General features: G+C 35.5%; 2 protein-coding genes across 4 annotated transcripts; one reads left to right on the forward strand and one right to left on the reverse strand.

Moving 5' to 3' along the window:
* Window positions 1-1549: 1549 nt before the first annotated feature.
* Window positions 1550-7148, forward strand: LOC129317448 (protein unc-13 homolog). Of its 3 annotated transcripts, none has more exons than XM_054961774.1 (5): window positions 1550-2390; window positions 3220-4077; window positions 4396-4851; window positions 5478-5667; window positions 5752-7148. In XM_054961774.1, exons 1-5 carry the CDS (start codon window positions 1914-1916, stop codon window positions 6684-6686), a joined length of 2916 nt encoding a protein of 971 aa, XP_054817749.1. In that variant the 5' UTR covers window positions 1550-1913; the 3' UTR covers window positions 6687-7148. The 3 variants fall into 3 exon arrangements, with proteins under 3 accessions (XP_054817749.1, XP_054817756.1, XP_054817761.1); XM_054961781.1 differs by having other exon boundaries at window positions 2247-2385; XM_054961786.1 differs by having other exon boundaries at window positions 2283-2401.
* Window positions 7149-7622: 474 nt separating this feature from the next.
* On the reverse strand, window positions 7623-17690 carry LOC129286761 (dolichyl-diphosphooligosaccharide--protein glycosyltransferase subunit STT3A-like). Its single transcript, XM_054922783.1, has 23 exons — window positions 17491-17690; window positions 16929-16991; window positions 16509-16564; window positions 16320-16391; window positions 16060-16165; window positions 15927-15977; window positions 15422-15517; window positions 15164-15223; window positions 14969-15082; window positions 14425-14511; window positions 13960-14063; window positions 13776-13871; window positions 13383-13503; window positions 13205-13285; window positions 12985-13116; window positions 12653-12880; window positions 11762-11905; window positions 9762-9948; window positions 9589-9686; window positions 9343-9422; window positions 9167-9254; window positions 7962-8048; window positions 7623-7859 (listed from the first exon to the last, which is right to left on the reverse strand). The coding sequence occupies exons 1-23, from the start codon at window positions 17605-17607 to the stop codon at window positions 7803-7805; spliced, it is 2325 nt and encodes a 774-aa protein (XP_054778758.1). The 5' UTR covers window positions 17608-17690; the 3' UTR covers window positions 7623-7802.
* Between the last annotated feature and the right edge of the window lie 1333 nt (window positions 17691-19023).

Raw genomic sequence — 19023 nt, forward strand, 5'->3', positions numbered from 1 at the left:
GAACCATAAATTCTTTTATATATAAGACTAATGATGTCATCTTATACATTTAACTATTTCATATGAATCAAGTGCATGTGTTTAAATAATGAATTTTGTTTGAAAATAGAATAAACTCATAATTTTACAGTTTTACTCATTTAAAAATTTTTAAATTTATTTTATATTCTCTCTCATTGTTAATTATTTTTTAAATAGGGGTGATATTAAAATAATAAAATTAATACCCTATTAAGTGTTTTACATTGAATAAACAAATCTATCTAGAAGGCATGCTATGATAGGGATCAAATGGAGTATCATAACACTTAGAAAAGAACAATTGTTTGTAATCTAAAGATTCAAATATAACCATTTTAAACCCATATAAGCATGTGACTTTTAATATTTTATTAGAAAAAGCCTCAAATGTCACTCTTTCTTAGTTTCATGTTCTTCTCACTTGATTTTTGTTGTAGGCCAAAAAAACCAAAATGTAAAAGGAATGCATAATTGTTGAGTTTGTTAGAAGTGGATTTTTTCTTTATAATTTGTATATACGGAAGCTAGCAAGTGTACCCACAGTGTTGCACATGTATCTCATACTTGTGATTTTGCTTTTTATACTTTTAATCAATCACTATCTTCTAATTCTAAGGTGTAAATCGATGAAATGATCGTTAATTAGGTTTATGTGGTATGTTCGTAACTTTCTGATTATTTGATCAATGAAATATTCGGTTTTCATTTTAAAATAAAGGAATGTATCAAAAAATAAGAAACCTAAATTCTAAAAATATTTATTAGATTACAATTGGTAAATTTTTTTTTATTTTAATTACTTTTTTTAGAGGAAACAATTACAAACTGAGTTTGATTGCGTACTTCATAATTGGCACTAACTTTAAAATATGAAACTGGGCTAAATAGTAAAATATGTACAATTTTTTTTTTATTCCATTATTCACTATCTTAGAAAATAAAGATACTTTAAGAATGTCTCTACCGTATCGATTAACATAAATACATAATTCAAAATTTAAATTTAAAATTTTATAATAAATTAATTTAAATCTCTGAATCGGTTGAACTAAGTGCTTTTAACACACAAAATATACTCCCTTCATTTTTATATATAAAAAAAGCTGTTACTTGTTGTTTTGTTTTTTATGTAAGTAAAAACACATATTTTAATAAGCATTTATTATAAAATTTTAAATTACCTAGCATAAAATTATATTTTTATATATGAGAAACAATTAATATAATCCTACTTTAGTCAAATATATGGATATTTTAATCTATTTTTTATTTTTTGACACAATTATTATAATGAATTAATTTTGTAATATAATTATTTTCTTTTATATAAAAAACAGACGGAGCATTATTTAACGTTGAAAAGGAATTACTATTTTTGTTTATAAAAATTAAAACTAAAGACTAGGCGAATTTGAAGCCAAATTTTTTTTTTAGAAAATTATATAGTTAATTCATATTTTCGTTTTTTTTTTTCCCCTTTGCTCGTTGTTTTGTGCCATCTTTGACGGTCTCTACCTACCTCCTGACTCGATCCTTCCTCACCTTGGATGGAAGCTCTTTTTCTCCCTTCACCCCAAAAACCGCTTTCTACTGATATCACAGTGTACGATTTTCCCTCCTCTCTCAGTTCTGCTTTCTCTGTCCCCGCCACGCACCATCATGTTGCTGCCTTGAAACTTGAAAGTCAAGCAAGAATAACCAACCCACCCTTCCTCGCCTGCACACTTTCTCTGACATCCAAGCACAGCTCATATTTTGTGTGTGTGTGTGTGTGTGAGAGAGAGACAGAGAGAGATCGGCATCCCCTGGCCCAAAGAAAGCAACTTGTACCACGCTAGAGAGAGAAAAAAAGCGTTCCTTCCCTTTCCTTTTTCGCTTTTTTGCTGTAAGGAATGTCTATTAGCTTTAGGGATAGAGCACTCGGAGGCTCTCGGAGACACCAGCCACTCCAAAACACCATGCCGGTTCACCCAATTGAAGACCTTCCTTCTCCCTTTGGCGACTCCGCTCTGAATCTGTCCGATTCGGAGCTCCGGGAAACCGCTTACGAGATCTTGGTCGCTGCTTGTCGGAGCACCGGGGGGAAGCCCTTGACGTTCATCTCTCAGTCCGAGAAAGGGCAACGGAGTTCTTCCGCGCTAACGCCGTCTCCGTCACTGCACAGGTCGCTGACTTCGACGGCGGCAAGCAAGGTGAAGAAGGCGCTGGGTCTCAGAACGTCGTTGTCAAAGAAAAAGGCCGAGTTGGCGAGTCAGGAGAAGAGTAAGCGGGCGGTGACAACGGGGGAGTTGATGAGGTTGCAGATGAGGGTTTCTGAGCAGACGGATACAAGAATTCGACGAGCCCTCCTCAGAGTGGCCGCAGGTCAGGTGTGAACTTAGTTAAGTGCAATCTTCATTCTCTCTTTCGAAAAATCGGTATAGAAGTCTGTAATTAAGAAATAGTGGAATGTATGAACTAGGAGATAATAGATCTGTTTCTTGTTTCAAACACGGATTTGAATTTCGTTTGATTTGCTAATCAGCCTTGCAGTCTAGCAGTTGTTGACTTGCCTAGTGGCTGTGAGAAGATGAAGGACTAACTGGCTTCACGAATTACAACCGCCTATGCTAAATGCTTTTTGTTTTATTCCTAATCCTAACTGTATTCTTTTTAAATTTTTCCTTAATTTGAAATAGAATTTAACGTTTTTATTCCTTATACTTCCTATTGGCCTCCACCGTGGAGTGATGTCCTTCACTGAACTGTGGAATTGTCTATCATTGGTCCTTGAAATTTGAGATTCGTAGGGGCGATTTTTGTTTCTTTCAAGTCTAAGTGGATTGATTTTATGTTTGGGGGAGGCGGAAAAATGTTTTATGTATCTCTCGAGTACTCCCTCTGTGCTGCAAATAAAAATAATAAATGCCAATTTTGTGAAGACTAAAATAAAATGAGGAAGATGAGGAACTGAGGTAGCTTAATGAACACTGGCTGCTCGCATTTTACTTTTAATATTGTTTGGTAGTTGATGATTATGTTTGGATGATATTACCTGGCTCTCTGCCACTGAAAAAGGTTACTTTTCCTTTTATTGAGTATTGAATAAATTAGGATTGAAACATGTGGACCAAAATATAAAATTTCAGCATGTACATTTTTCTGGTTGCATTACTTCGCATCCACTCATGATAACTCAATACCCTGTTCATGAAATAGCTTGGAAGACGCATGGAGTCAATTGTTCTTCCGCTAGAACTGATACAACAGCTCAAATCTTCAGATTTCCCCTCTCAACAAGAGTATGAGGCTTGGCTACGGAAAAATTTGAAGGTTCTTGAAGCAGGATTGCTTTTGCATCCTCACCTGCCCATAAACAAGACAGACTCTTCTGCACAGCAGCTTCGGCGCATTATTCATGGAGCCCTTGAGAAACCCATAGATATTGGAAAGAGTGGCGAATCGATGCAGGGCCTCCGGAGTGCTGTAATGTCTCTTGCTTGTAGATCCTCTGATGGATCATTTTCTGAGGCATGTCACTGGGCGGATGGGTTTCCATTGAATATCAAGATCTACCAAACTCTTCTAGAAGCATGTTTTGATATTAGTGAAGAAACTTCAGTGATTGAAGAGGTTGACGAGGTTTTAGAGCTCATTAAGAAGACCTGGATTATTCTTGGAATGAATGGTATGCTGCATAGTCTTTGTTTTTCTTGGGTCTTATTTCATCAGTATGTTGCCACTGGCCAAGTGGAATATGATCTACTGTTTGCGTCCAGTAATCTACTGGCAGAAGTTGAAAGGGATGCTAATGCCAGGAAAGATCCTCTTTACACAAAAACCTTGAGCTCTGCATTGACCTTGATGTTAAATTGGGCAGAGAAAAGGCTTCTTTCATATCACGATATTTTCAATAATGATAATATTGAATCACTGCAAAATGTTGTGTCTCTAGCAGTATTATCAGCAAAAATGTTGACAGAAGATGAGCATAATAAAAAGAGAAAAGAAACTGATGTTGCTTTCAGCAATGTTGACAAATACATTAGATCATCACTGCGTGCTGCTTTTACTCAGGCAAGTTCCGTTCTTCACTCTCCCTAAAAGAGAATACTCCCTTATAGATGGTAGGACTGCTAATAATTGCTTATTGTTGTGATGTTATATTCCAAAAAATCATCTCTGCTTTTGGGTTTTCCACTTTCCTTTATAATTTAAAACTATTTTTTGTCATAAAAAATATTTTTTTCGTTGCTGGAGCTTAAGACCTCTGGAAACTTCTATGAAGTGCAAAGATAGCTTCTGAATACCTCCATTTCATTATTACAATGCTAGTAGCCCAATTTTGGTGGCAAGAAAGCAACTTAACTTCTTTTAGTCTGTTTTCTAAGGCAGAAATTGGAGAAATTGCACGCTGGGAGGCATGCATCTAGAAAACAGAATAAATCCTTTTCTACTCTTTCGGTCCTTGCACAAGACATTACTGAACTGGCTTTCAATGAGAAGGCAATATACAGTCCTGTACTTAAGAGTTGGCACCCTCTTTCCGCTGGTGTTGCTGTTGCTACCCTTCATGCATGTTATGGGAAAGAGTTGAAGCAATATGTCAGGGGTATTACTGAGTTCACACCTGATGCTATAGAAGTGCTGATGGCTGCTGATAAATTGGAGAAAAATCTTGTACAGATAGCTGTAGAAGATTCTGTTGACAGTGAAGATGGTGGGAAATCCATTATAAGCGAGATGCCTCCTTATGAGGCTGAAGCTGTAATTGCCAATCTGGTCAAGTCATGGGCAAAAGTCAGAGTTGATAGGCTGGAGGAATGGGTTAACAGAAATCTGCAGCAAGAGGTATTCCAAATAGTCAAGCTTCCTTTATTTTTACGTATAACTAATATTCTTGACATTTGCTCCGAATTAAAGGATACCATGTATCCAAAAGTGGAGTGCCACAAAAAATATTGTTCATATATTAATACTTTCTTGAGATTTTTGGCAACCGTCTCAATGTGACTTGTGTGCTTGACCGAAAATAAATTATTGAGAAGGACTCAGTAATCCATGTTAGGGTTCTGGGATTGCTTTCTTTCTTCATGCCAAAAGCAAAGTATTGTTCATGTGTGATTGCCCACTAAGTTTTTGGCACTGTCTCAATGTGACTCGTGCGCTTGAATGAGATTAGTAAGGTCCGTTCAAAAGGAATAGAAAATAAATAAATTATTGATAGTTGAACTCAGTGAACCTCATTAGGATTCTGGGAGTATTTTGCTTCTTCTCCCAGAAAATAAATAATTTTCTTCCTGTTTTTCGCGGGTTTTGTTTTTGTTGGAGGGTAATCAAGTATCTGCTAAAAAATTTGTTCTGAAGTTCAATAATGCTTCTCAGTGGACGTTACCTACTTAATCCACTTTTTTGGCATGAAACTTGTCCTGTCACTTGAAATCAATGACCTAACAATTCTATCCTTTTTCCAATAGGCGTGGAATCCAAGAGCAAACAAAGACTGCTTTGCTCCTTCTGCGATTGAAGTTCTGCGAATCATAGACGACACTCTGGAAGCATTCTTTCTGTTACCAATATCTACGCATGCAGTTTTACTTCCTGACTTGATGTTTGGTCTTGACAAATCTCTTGAACACTACATTATGAAGGCCAAATCCGGCTGTGGTATATGGCTACTGCGTAATATTTGACCAATCAAAAAGTTCTTCGATCCCATGTTAACCGGATTTCCTTTAATGTTTTATGCAGGGGACCGAAATACTTTCTTACCAGCTATACCTGCTTTGACTAGATGCTCAACAAAATCTAAATTTCATGGTGTATTCAAGAAGAAAGAAAAGTCACAAGGGATTCATATGAGGAAATCGCAGGTTGGAACTACAAATGGAGGTAACTCTTTTGGGATACCCCAGCTTTGTGTTCGTATCAATACTATGCAGCGAATTCGCATGGAGCTAGGGGTTCTGGAAAAGAGGACAGCAGCCCATCTGGGGAGTTCTAAATCCATTCACGAGGATGATATAGCAAATGGGGTGGGTTTTAAATTTGAGCATTCTCCTGCTGCTTGCGTGGAAGGCATCCACCAACTCTGTGAAGCCATAGCACACAAGATCATATTCCATGATCTTCGTAATGTTCTCTGGGACGGCCTGTATGTTGGGGATGTCTCTTCTTCTAGGATTGAGCCTTTCCTTCAGGAGCTGGAGCAATATTTGGAGATAATATCATCAACAGTGCACGATAGAGTGAGAACCCGTGTGATTACAGATGTAATGAAAGCATCTTTTGAAGGGTTCCTGATGGTTTTGTTAGCTGGAGGACCCTCCCGTGCTTTCAGTTTGCAAGATTCTGCAATAATAGAGGAGGACTTCAAGTCCTTGACTGATTTGTTCTGGTCCAATGGAGATGGATTACCAGCTGAATTGATAGGGAAACATTCCATCACTTTAAGAGATATACTTCCTCTGTTTCGCCTGGACACTGAGCGCCTTGTTGAGCAGTTCAGTCAACTCACAAAGGAGATTTGTGGTGGTTCATCTAAGTCCCGGCTTCCATTGCCTCCCACTACTGGTCAATGGAGTCTTAGAGAGCCAAACACGCTTCTCCGGGTTCTGTGTTATCGGAATGATGAGGCAGCAGCCAAATTCCTGAAGAAGACATACAATTTACCTACGAAACTCTGACAAAATTGGCGCGACACAATCACAAATGTCAAGTAACCTTAATATATTGGGATCTGCCGCCAAATTCAAAGTTTTGAGGAGCCTTCATCTACCAAATTGGAAGCGTATATTTTGTATATATGCCGAGGTGACTTAATTTGCTTCATCGTAAATATCTTGCTCCCACACTTGTGAGGAAACAGGTAGTCTGGATAACGGTCTTCTCGTGAGCAGCAAGCGACCTTGTGGAGGAATATATTGTAGCAGTCCATGTGCCTTATCATAATGATCTTTTAATTAAAAAAATATACCTACGTTGTACAGGTGGGAAGATTTTTTTTTTTTGGTTGAAATAGCTGGCTTTCGCAGCTTGTGCCACAATGCAAGCACTAAAGAATAGGAGGAAAAATAATGTTTGATGGGTAGTTTCTTGACAGTTTTGGAATGGATTGTAGACACTGAATGATATTGTTTATTTTTGAACTTCGGATCCTCCATCTTGCGTGCTTTGATTATTTTATTTTCATGAGATGTGATACATTGGTCATCCAAGTAGACAATGTGGTTTACTGTTTATTAAAAAATCATACAATAATCCGAACGAAAATCACTTACTGAGCTGTGCTAAGCCGCACGATGAATTGTAACTTGGTTACTCATTGGTGTACGGTCGTAGTTACTACCTCATAAGATATCTACTGTCTTTACAAATAATACTTCATTTTTTTAATTTAAATATCCCACGTAGCTCTATATTCCACAAAAATCCGGATGGGAAAAGGCAGCAGCGGTTCGGCTGCATAACAAATATTATCATGATATTCATATATTGTTTTTATTATTTAATACTATACTTATTCTCATAGGTTTATTTATTTTATTCACATTTTTTTATTTTTATACTTAAACCTCCTAGCTCTATGTACAGGGAATATTTGCAATTTTGGACAATAGTAATAACAGAGAATGAGTTCTAGATCCTTTAGCGAAAATGACGTGTTTACAAAATCTTCGGATGATACTGAGCACTCAATAACACAATCGCCGGCAAAATCTTTCCATTTCCTTGTGCATGCATACAGAAAACTCGCTAATAAACATGTTCACATATTGATAAAAAGCAATGCTAAAGAAATACTAAAATGGATTCCTTCTTGATCCTCTCAATTTTGAGCCAACTGAAAAGCTTGCTTTCTGCCAAAAAGGAAGGGAGAGGGATCAAAAGAATAGTTACATTAAGTTAAGATGGAAGGGTATAAAAAAATTGAGTTTAAGCCAAAGAAAGAACCAGCATACCGATTTTGACTTTTTCTTGCCTCGAATCCTGTTCTTTGGAGGTTTTAACTTGTATATCCGAACCATCCAATGGTGAGTTGTGAAAACCTGATTGCAGGGGACCAGACAAACGTCCATGGAAAATTAAAAGATGCTAGGATACTGTATTATTAAACCAATACAATAACAGGACTGCAATTGTTAACCAGAGATAGAGAAGTAGAATGGTCAACTTGATCAGTTAAATGAACATTCGAATGTGCTGGTACATACTGGTCAAGGAACCAAGTTAAGCATGCATGTCATACTTCAGCTATGGGGGTCCACAGGTAGATGAATGGTAACGCGGAGCCATAAAGTCACTAAAGCAAAGATGAAACAATCATACAGCATATCTCTAGAGTAAGGATGAGGATCCAAAGATGGATGCATGGATCCATGGAAAGATCAAATAACATGATAATAATATATAACAATTAAAAAAAAAAAAAAACTATGCATGTCTTTGTCTGGTTGGGCAACATAAATAAGAACGAGTAATTTACTTAGCAACAAGAAAGAAAGAAAGATGTAATTTGAACAAGAGCATTAAAAGAGGCTCTAGCGCCAAGGAAATCCATCTATAAGAAAGCACGCAAGACTCAGGCCCAGAGGGCAATTTATGCTTTGACAGACGGCTAATCTAGATTGATGAAGGTGTAATAATTCATTTTAAGACAAACTGTCCTCCAGGTCCAAGTCTAACATAAAAGGAAGAACTGAGTGATTGAAAAATTATATTATTTAACCCCTACCATCAAGAGAGGGTGGGGAGTTATTTCAAAATCTTAATTGATCCAGACTAATTCATCAATAATCACATGACGAACCATAAACAAGGTCAGAGGATCGTGTAAGTTTAAAGCAGGGACTAGTTCCTGCGCACAGACCCCCAAATGGAGTTCTCAGAATATTTATGAGATGATGCGTACACCAAAATCCTTAATATCTGCTGAAATTACATTGACGTCTACTTTAGAAATTTAATTGACCTCTATTGTCTTTATATTTTTGCCTTCACTTTACTACAGAGGGTAAATGTCAAAGGAAGCTGGGCGTGGTGTGAATCCAGCAACCACCGTAGAAGGCATGGAGATCCAAAGGCTAGAACTCTTTTGCCTGCCCTACCCCCTTATCCACCATTTTGGTCAAAAGTAAACACATGTCAAATTAGCAGTTCATCTCACCTCTTCAAAATGGGTAAGTTTGAAATATTTCTTCCCAATTTCTGTTCGCCTCACTCTGTCAAAGCCTTTACCATCTGTCTCGACAAATCTGTTGCCAAAAATGACCTGGGGAAGTTAAGTAGCCTAAACAATTGAATATAGAATGTCAATGAACAACCATATCCTGCAAAACAGACCTGAAATATGAAAGTTTATACATGAGGCAATTTAGCATTGTTGGTGTGGCCATAGAGTCAATCCGATACTGACCATCCCTCTAAAGGCAAAAAAAGGGAAAGAAAGAAAGAAAAGAATAATAATTAGCAGCCAGCAAACATTAGAAGCAAAGTAATCACTAAAGGAAGTTAGATTAACATCAAATTTCCTAAATAATATATTTAGCCTTGATAAAAGAACCTATGGTGTCTCACAATGCAACTTACCAAGTAATCTGGCTCCTTTATGTGAGGGAATACACCCCCTCCAATGCGAACCATCCACAGGAACTTATTAATATCATCACTGGGATAGCCAACCAATCCTAAAAATGTAAGTTAACAAGTCAGAACAAGATGATTTGACTAAGATAATCTCAACAAAAAGAAAAGAAGTCAACCTCCAAAGACAACAAGAACATATTTTACATCCAATGACTGGAATATTTCCCAAGCTGCTTTCTCTGGAGAAGACATGGCAGTACCAACGGTGGCAATATGGGTGTTATTCCAGGTATTATTATCAACAATGACAGTTCGGTTAGCCATGGCTGTTGTTTGGTATCCATAGTCCCACCAAGAAGCCACCTACAAAATACATATATATAAGCATCGACAGATGTTTTGATGTAAAACAAGAAGGGGAGAGAGGAACAGAGAGAAAAGGAGGAGGAGGGAAGGAGAAAGGAGGGAGAAAGTTAAAACTCTCGAAACTCTTATTCAGTAATACTCAAAAGCTGAATAAAAATGAAAAACTCTACCTCTATCTATAGAGACCTAAAAATAATAAATAATAATAAATATAAATCTAAAATAAATCATAATTTAAAAGTAGATGAAGATAAGGTATCTAGCTAGTCTAGATACCTTATTTTATTCAAGATAATATTTAAATATAAAAATAAATCATAAATACTAAATCAAATAATACTAAACCCTAGATACTAAATCAAATTTAATAAACCCTAAATAATCTAATGGATATTCAATATCCTTATTAAAACAATACTAACAAAATAATTCTAAATAAAAATAATTAAATTTCATCCATATTCCATCATGTTTGCTAGACAAAATTCATTTTCTTTTGGTGCCATGGTGCCAAGAGTGGAAGGGAAGCTGAAAGAAGGCAACGTGCCTTTAGAAGGTTATCACTTGTTAATATAAAGCTCTAGTGAATGTACTCCCTCCATTCCAATTTATAAGATCTATTCTAGAAGCTTTCAATGTTCCAAAATATAGGATCATTTATGAAAAGCATTGAACCATTAGCATTATTAGATTCTTCCAAAATTGTCCTGAATTATTAAGGTTTGCAGCAATATTAACTGTAGAGAGAGAAAATTCTAGTGAAACGAATCAAAGGGTAGTTTTGGGATGTCACTAAACTCTGAAAAAATCAAGACAGTCAACTAATTTCAAAGAACTTCCTTGGTTTGTGTGATTTGGTTAACTAGATCTTATAAAATGGAAACAGAGGGAGTAGCATCGATTCAGGTATGATATGGTAACAACTATTAACTCTATTCTAAACACCAATATCCAATGAAAAAATGTGGGGGAGGAAATTTCTTCCATTCATTTCTATATTGTTTTATCCTAATTAAAAAATATCCAACGATAAAATGTGGGGGAGGAAATTTCTTCAATTCATTTCTATTTTGTTTTTTTTTTAATTTAAAAACATCCGATGATAAAATATGGGGGAGGAAATTTCTTCGATTCATTTCTATTTTGTTTTTTTTTAATTTAAAAACATCCGATGATAAAATGTGGGGGAGGAAATTTCTTCCATTCATTTCTATTTTGTTTTTTTTTTTAAATTAAGAACTGAATATGCTCTCCAAAATATAGTAGATTAAGTCCTGTATAAAAAACAGACTTCACAGACATTTAGCCAAAATCGACACTATAAACAATCAAATTTTGAAAAGAACAATCATCACAGGACCCAAAGAATATGCGAGAGGTAAATGATACCCTGAGAATCTACTATATGAATTTTGAAATATCATCAAATTTTCATTTGCATTTTACATCACAAATCAAATATCGAAAAACAATCTTCATCATCAGAACCTCAATGCCACACCAAAAACAAATTAAAAGCTAAGGCACATTTTTTTTTTTTTATGAATTCCAAAGCACATATACAATTTCAGGAATCACTGAATAGGAATTGATGCAATGCTTAAATTCCATGATAAATTCCAAACTAACAATTTACTTGTTTTTTAAAGAAAAAAATAGTAGCCAGCCTAAATATGAAAGTTAAAAAAGGAAAAGGGAGCCAGATTATCCAAAAAAAAAAAAGGAAAAGGAAAAGGGAGACAACTTTTTCATGTTTTCAGCAGAGGCAATAAAGGCATGCTAGAAAAGAAGGAAATGCCATGAGACCCACCTTATCATCGACATCTGTATTATGGCTCAACCAAGCATATGCCTCTCTAAAATCATCAAATACATGAAGACCATCATCAGAATGTGATGTTAAAACAATAGAAGGGGCTGAATAAGCTTCCGCTGCTGCCCATACACTATGAACCTACAAAGCAGGATCAAGACAGTGATATCACTCACTTCAAACATACAGCTTTATCTAAGAAAAGAAAACAATAAGGGATTCACTAAAAGAGGGCATCAATCAAGTTCCTACTAGATAAGTAACCAATAAAATCTTACAATATTTAACAACAAAGAAACTTGAGATGTGTACAATAGTAACCATATTGCAAAGTGACGGGATAAAATATATCAATTGGATAAAAAGGAAGAAACATCTAGTAAATTCTTGATGAGAGAATGTTATTGATGCAACACCCACTCACACACACTAGCGCACTTCTGGAAAGAGGGAGGGAGTAGAGGGAAACCAGAAACAGGGAGGGAGAAACGAAGAAGATGAAGAACAGAACAGTGGGGAAGCAAGAGAGGGAGGCAGGTGCAGAGAGAGGGAGAGGTATCAGACTTTACTCATGATATTCATTCATTCATCAAGTGTACTATTACAAATGCAAGCTAGTCTATTTAAACAAAGCTATAATGCCTAATGAGGAAACCTTAATAACATCTCCATATAAAGACAATGTTAAGATTTCCTCTTACAAAATATTAAAATAACACAAAGGAAACAACATATTTAAATAAGATAAGAAAACCTATTTCTTCCTAGAATAATAATAATCTACTAGCTTAGGTTTCTTCAAAATATATTATTCCTATATTTCAGCAGTTATGGTTCAAACCTAGCAAACGTTTATAGATAATGTAGAGAAAGGGATAGTTAAATTACCACATAGAAGGCACCAAGCAACACAAGTAAGAAAATTCCGACCATGGATGCTTCTAAAGGTAAAACCAAAAGCCTCTTAACTTGTGACTTGCTTAAAGGCTTTTCCACAGGCTCCTTTTCCTTCTTCCTGTTCTTTTTTGAGCCCCGTTCCTTCGACGTATCATTGCTTTTCTCAGTTTTGCTCACATTATCTGATTCTACAGTGCTATCAAGACTAGCATCCCCACCCTTAATTGTAAAATGCACAATGGGGAAAAGTCAAAGTCATCAAGTGGATCAAAGAAGTTAAAGCAGGACTGAATCTAGTGATGAAAAAAGCAAAAAATCCTTACATGAACATGAGAATGACCTGAATAGTGCGGTAACTGAAACTTAATTGATCGTGTGAAAATGTCAAAAGCTTCAGAAAGGGCAATCCCAGACATGATGCATGCTGCTGGTGCTAGTACAAGCATCAGGCGGACCTGATTTTGACAATAGAATGATTGTTTTAACTAAATAATAGGAGAAAAGCAATGTATGGTGGTAATGCAGCCTTGAAATAGTTCTTACCATGACTCCAGAAAAATATACTGCTGTCACAATATAGAGTACCGCAAAAGAACTAGCATCAGATAATGGTGAAAAGCAAGCCTGCAACAGGTAGGCAACCAGATAAAATATTTCATAAAACAGAATTAGAAGAAAAGGAAAGGAGATACAACATCTTTTCTAAAGAATCAAAACTTACAATAATGCCAGCTGGAACTAAGAAAGCCAAGACATTGATGTCCATGAAGTAAGAAGGCCAGGTAGGAGGTTGATGCTCACTAACACTGGCAATGATTGGAATATACTTGCTTGCATATGTACTGTCACAATGCAAGCACGTTTAAAACTAGAGCTGATTCACAACCACACGAGCCAAAAATGGCAAAATATAAACTGATGAATCAAAAGATTCTTTTGGGATGCTTGATGAAAGTTTTATAATGAGATCGAAATTCAGAAAGCAACAAGCACCTCAAATGGAGACTCACTTTTTAAATGAGAAAGATGACTTGCTTTTATTGACAATAGTTATTTCGTTGAAGTATTGTAACAGGAGTAAACAAATAAAACAGGTGGTGAATGAGTCACTAACGGGTCTAATAGACTTAAACTTCGTCCACTCCATCCCTTTGTGGGGCTTGAAGCCACCAGTGCTGCAAGTATTGCTATCACTGCACAACATACCGCCCTGCAAAATAATTTAAGCCCAAATAGGGGGCTTAGTAATCCTTTTGATGTTTTGAACAGTTGACTAAACCATAGAAATGGATGCTCACAAGCCAACAGATACAACTAGAGTCACAGCTACTCTGAACATCTTTGGGGACAGTACTCCTTTAATGTAGTATACAAGAGCAACCACATGGATGATAATGAAAACCTACAGAAGAAAAATCAGCAGAAAGAAAACAAAATTTAATATAAAGAAAGCAAGACATAGAGTGAAGGCTAAAGGCTAAAAACACCATGGTTTTCAAAAAGGAATTTGATTTATACGCAATTGTAGTCAAATCAGTTCAATCAAGCTCAAGCAACTGCAGAATCCAGTGCAAAATCATAAGCAATGGGGGAAAATGCATTCTTTCTTGCTTGTTATCTTCCAAATATTAAAGGAATAAAGACCAAATTTCTACAAATGTTTTTTTTTAAAAAAAAGAATAATGGCCCCAAGAAAGTGATACTTTATTGTAAATGTTAAAGCCTTTTATCAGCATCGTTTCAAAGAGTAGGGGAAAACTCACCAGAAATGATGCAAAATGTTCTGATGTCATTACAGCGTTAAATCCAACAACAGGCACTAAGGAGGCCAATAGCGTTCCTAAAACAACCTGAACGGAGAAAATTGTTCAAGTGAACCAGGAACATGAGAAACTGGAACAGAAAAACTTTCTAAATATACAATTAATGTCCAATCTGTGAATACCTCTGGACATGTAATTGCAAATTAAAACATGTTCATGAGAGGCAGTGGAATTACATATGTTTCAGATTCAAAAATAACAAGTTATTAAATGCATATCATGCTATAATTGGCACTTATCTTTTATCAGGTACAATGCAAAATTCAGATTTGAAACATCATTCAAGGAAAATCTGTGACACATTTTACTTATCCATTAACTTTCCCAAATCTGCATTAAATACTAAAAAGTGGCAGTTTATTTTTCAAGTTCAAGCCAAACCATAGAAGTATCAATCATTCTCAAACTTTCCAGCCAAACAAGCCTAACCAATTATTCAAGCTTTACCCCTAAATTATGACTGAAAATTGTAATAGATACTTACAAGAGGTGCATATGCAATATACAGTCGAGATGAATAGCGACCAGTTATAATGCACAAGAGCACATGCATTGGTATAAGGTTAATGATAAAAGTGTATCCTCCCCATGAGCAAACCTGAAAGAAAAAAAGGCAGGTAACAAATCTTAAAAATGCATAACCATTGATAATTAGATAACAGAAGCATACAAAGCTTACCATGTAAAAGTATGCTATGGCATTCCAAGTGGCATAAAAGAGGGACCCTGTATTTAGTGTCTGAAAGACATGTAATTCAAGTCAGTAACTTGACAGAGAAGAAAAGGTACATAAGTGACCAGTTGTGCAGAACATAATATCATTCGATGAGTGATAATTCATCAAGGATGATATATCACACAATCAAGTCAGAAAGTAAATTTTGAAACGAATACAAAACCCTTCAAAATGAAGTTTCAAGACTTTAAACATAACAACCTTTACATAGAGATAGAAAGTGAATATCAAAGCAAATATGGCGACAGCTTCATTATCATAGCTTCCAGCAACAGATCGAGATATGTATGAGGGGACCTGCAAACACATGATTATCAAGAGAATATTCCATAAACAATGCTATAAAGAGAAGAACAATAAATTACATACATAAGGGGAGTTTGAGAGCACAAAGCAAAAGTAAATTAAAAAAGAAATAACAACTTATATACATATGATGCTTGTATTTTATGTTGAAAAAAATCTACCATCAACGGGTCCTCAACATAATTGTCATTCTAACATATCTATTGTTTTATTCAAACAAATGTATTCATCTTTAGTCAATTTTTAGTGAGTGATACAGGGATATGGGACACAAATCACGTAACTTTTTACTTGAACAACAGAAAGGGCTGAAAAATATGTGTTATGATTAGTGCCATAAAGTGTTTGGCAGAATTTCAATGATGAAAATCTAATTGTCACAATCAGTTGAGAAATTGACCATAGCCAAAAGCACAGCTGCTGTCAGTCCCGCCCCAGGACCCTTAACTTCCTGAAAAAGTGGGCAGCCGCATTAAATTAGAAAACACAATAAGAACTGAAATGCACATAACATAATTTATGCCTAAACCAACCTGGGTCAGCAGATAAGTTGCCCAGGAAGCAAAAGCTGAAAATATAGGTGCAGTAAATACACAGACTGTCTCCACTGAGAGAGGGATATTCAAAGAATTCAGTATCCTGGTAGCAGAAGGAAATAGTAAAAATATATTAATCACCTTTAAATAAATTTGAAATGATTGCTTGCCTAAATGTTTATCAGCAATGCAGCCATCAATAGGAAAATTAAAGAAAAGAAAAAACTATCTCCTAAAATGTATTTTCAAATACTTACCACCATAAGGTACCAGCTGTCAAGGTCAAGCCAGGATAGACAGTTCCACCAATTACACGACCAAGAGGATACCTTAAGAGGGAAGGATATCTCACACGTTTAGTCAAGAAACAAGGGACAACAGTGTAGTTAAAACGAATAAAATTAATCAGTGGTGTAAGTGTTTCAGTCCATGATCCAGTTTCTTACCAAGTTCGGTCATCAAACCAGTTCCAGAAATCATATATCCCCTTCTTCGTGAGATACTGAAACCAACAAAAGTGCCTGTCATGTTCTGTGCGTTAACTTAGCGAGTCAATGCAAGCACTAGACTCTTCCTAAAAGTAAACCAGGAAAAATCTATTTAGATCTTTCTCAAACAGATAATAAAAACAACAAACATGGCTGACATTATATGTTCATGATATTGCAATGTAATAAAGTCATTGGATTTCTTTCTTTACCAAAAATAAATTTCACATACATTAATGAAAAGCTTTCAAGTTTGTAAAGCAATTAACCAGAAACTGAGAAGGTTAAAGGATATCTACTACGACATCAACATGAGAAATGCCTCCGTTGAATATGAGCTATTGGGTGGCAAACAGGTCCGTTTAGTATAAGGCTAACCTGAGTGACTCTGTAATTGAAATAAGGGTCGAATTCGTGAATAACGCTCTCGTACTTTATGACCTGGATACCAGTGCAAGGAAATTGTCATGGACGGTCAGAACAGCTATGATCCACAAGCGCTAACATAGAGCCTATAGCCTACATTGATGCTTAATTACGAAATTAAGAAAGTTAAATATAAAAAAAGAAAGAAAGAAAAGTGAGCCTTCTGAACTTAAAATTCACAGAATAAAGAATTGAGTAAGACAATAGCCATCAGAACAAGCTGACGAATAAACATGACCCGGCAAGTCAAACAAATTTACGATATAGTAAACCAATGTTACTGAAATTCTTCTGACTTCAGTTTTCCATCACTTTCTCATTAGTCAGAAATGAAACACGCATACTGTAATCAGTGTTTTACGAATTCCTGCTGGTTTTATATACGATGAAGTGCTTGAATTATAAAATCATTCTTTCCATTAAATTCAGAGGCAGGAAACCCCATAAAAACAAAATATTTCGCATGGAAGTAGGTTATCAGATTTATGGAACTAGACATAAAGTGTAGACTTACAGAGAAGAGTCGGATCGAGAACGCCAAAACACCGATCAGGATCAGGATGAAAAACGAAAGGACATTCCCAAAAGCATTCCTGATGGACGTGCCGTTGGAAGCATCGGCGGTCGCCATTGACGACCAACTTGAGCTCGGAGTGAGGACGGGGGGGAAGGGGAAGAAGAGGGAAGGGGAAGAAGGTAGAAGGAATGCGTCTGGCGAGACTGGGACCACTGGTTTTTGACCGATCAAGAAATATCGGCCCATAACAATAACAAGAAAGGCCCAGAACCACAGGTTACGCCCAAGTGATGGATGGTTTATCTGCTCAGATTCGCCCGTAGGCCCAACCCCTCAAACACTACTTATTAAGTTTTTAAAAATCGAATCAATCATTAAACTGAACAAAATCATAGTTCACGGTTCAGATTGGGGTCAAACTAAATATTATTATTTTAATATTTTAAATAATATATACATATATTACAGAATAAATTCATTCAAAATCATAAAAAATAATATTTAAATTAAGAAAATAATCTAAGAAACAAAGAAAGTGTATAAATTATTTATAAATTTCTCTGTTATTTTTTTATGAAAAAATAATATTTTAGTAGTTTTTATCTCATTCAACTCATTTTTTTTTAGCATAAATAGCATTTAATAAGAACACTTTTACATTGTCTGAGAAATAAATAAATATTTTTACTTCCCTCCCAATTCAAACGCTTTCCGCTGCTCTTTTTACATTTTTTGCTCCTTTTTATTAATATAACAATATTATAAAAGGATATTGCTTTGTGACTCCTGCTAATTCCATTAATGTAATAATAATAATAATAAACTAATATTACTATTATTATTATTATGGGATGGGATGCCTCACGTGTGGAGAGAGAACATGCTATTTCAATGACCCTCTCCCCCCCTCCCCCAGTCCTTCTCTTCGCCTTTTTTTTTTTTTTTTGGGTGGCCGCGGCTTCTTTTCTTTGCCGTGAGAATATAAATGATTTTCTATGTATCGGATTCAGATAAAATCATGGCAGATCAAGTAGTTTTGTGGCTGGAGAAACACATTTAAGGTGGTAGTTTTACGATAAAACATATTCTTTTCTTGATTTTTTAATAAATGTCTTTCTTCTTTCATCTTTCATTTTTTCTTTGCCTCTATCGTTGGCTTCCCTCTGTCTCTGTCTTTTTTATCTGATCAATTAAACTGTTTGAACTAATAATCAGCTCAGTTTTTCTAGTTTTCTTAATTTGTTGACCGATTCTTGACCAGTTCATCTAACAAGCAGTTTTACAGTATCAACGGGATCAGACCAATGACTAATTCTAAGTCAAACCAGTTGAATCGGCTTGTTCAATCCAGTTTTTAAAATCATGTTGATAATTGATCAATAGAAAGTAGACTAAGGGTGAATCATTCAGAGATTTGTAATTTAGAATATTAAATTTGCATAATTACTAATCAGAACCAAGGTTATTATTAGAAATTAAATGAGAGAATGACAATTTGATCCCATAAAATTAAAAATAATTGGTTCCCTA

Source organism: Prosopis cineraria, unplaced genomic scaffold (genome assembly GCF_029017545.1).
Source record: "Prosopis cineraria cultivar Desert tree isolate PC_DT_omini unplaced genomic scaffold, ASM2901754v1 PC1, whole genome shotgun sequence".
NCBI lineage: Eukaryota > Viridiplantae > Streptophyta > Magnoliopsida > Fabales > Fabaceae > Prosopis > Prosopis cineraria.

Coding starts and splice junctions, on each gene's coding strand:
- LOC129317448 (XM_054961774.1), top strand. CDS start 1,914: ATGTCTATTAGCTTTAGGGATAGAGCACTCGGAGGCTCTCGGAGACAC. Junction 4,852..5,477: donor ACAGAAATCTGCAGCAAGAG/GTATTCCAAATA, acceptor TTTTTCCAATAG/GCGTGGAATCCAAGAGCAAA. Junction 5,668..5,751: donor GAAGGCCAAATCCGGCTGTG/GTATATGGCTAC, acceptor TGTTTTATGCAG/GGGACCGAAATACTTTCTTA.
- LOC129286761 (XM_054922783.1), bottom strand. CDS start 17,607: ATGGCGACCGCCGATGCTTCCAACGGCACGTCCATCAGGAATGCTTTT. Junction 16,392..16,508: donor TGGTTTGATGACCGAACTTG/GTAAGAAACTGG, acceptor TTCCCTCTTAAG/GTATCCTCTTGGTCGTGTAA. Junction 14,064..14,424: donor AACATTTTGCATCATTTCTG/GTGAGTTTTCCC, acceptor TTTCTTCTGTAG/GTTTTCATTATCATCCATGT.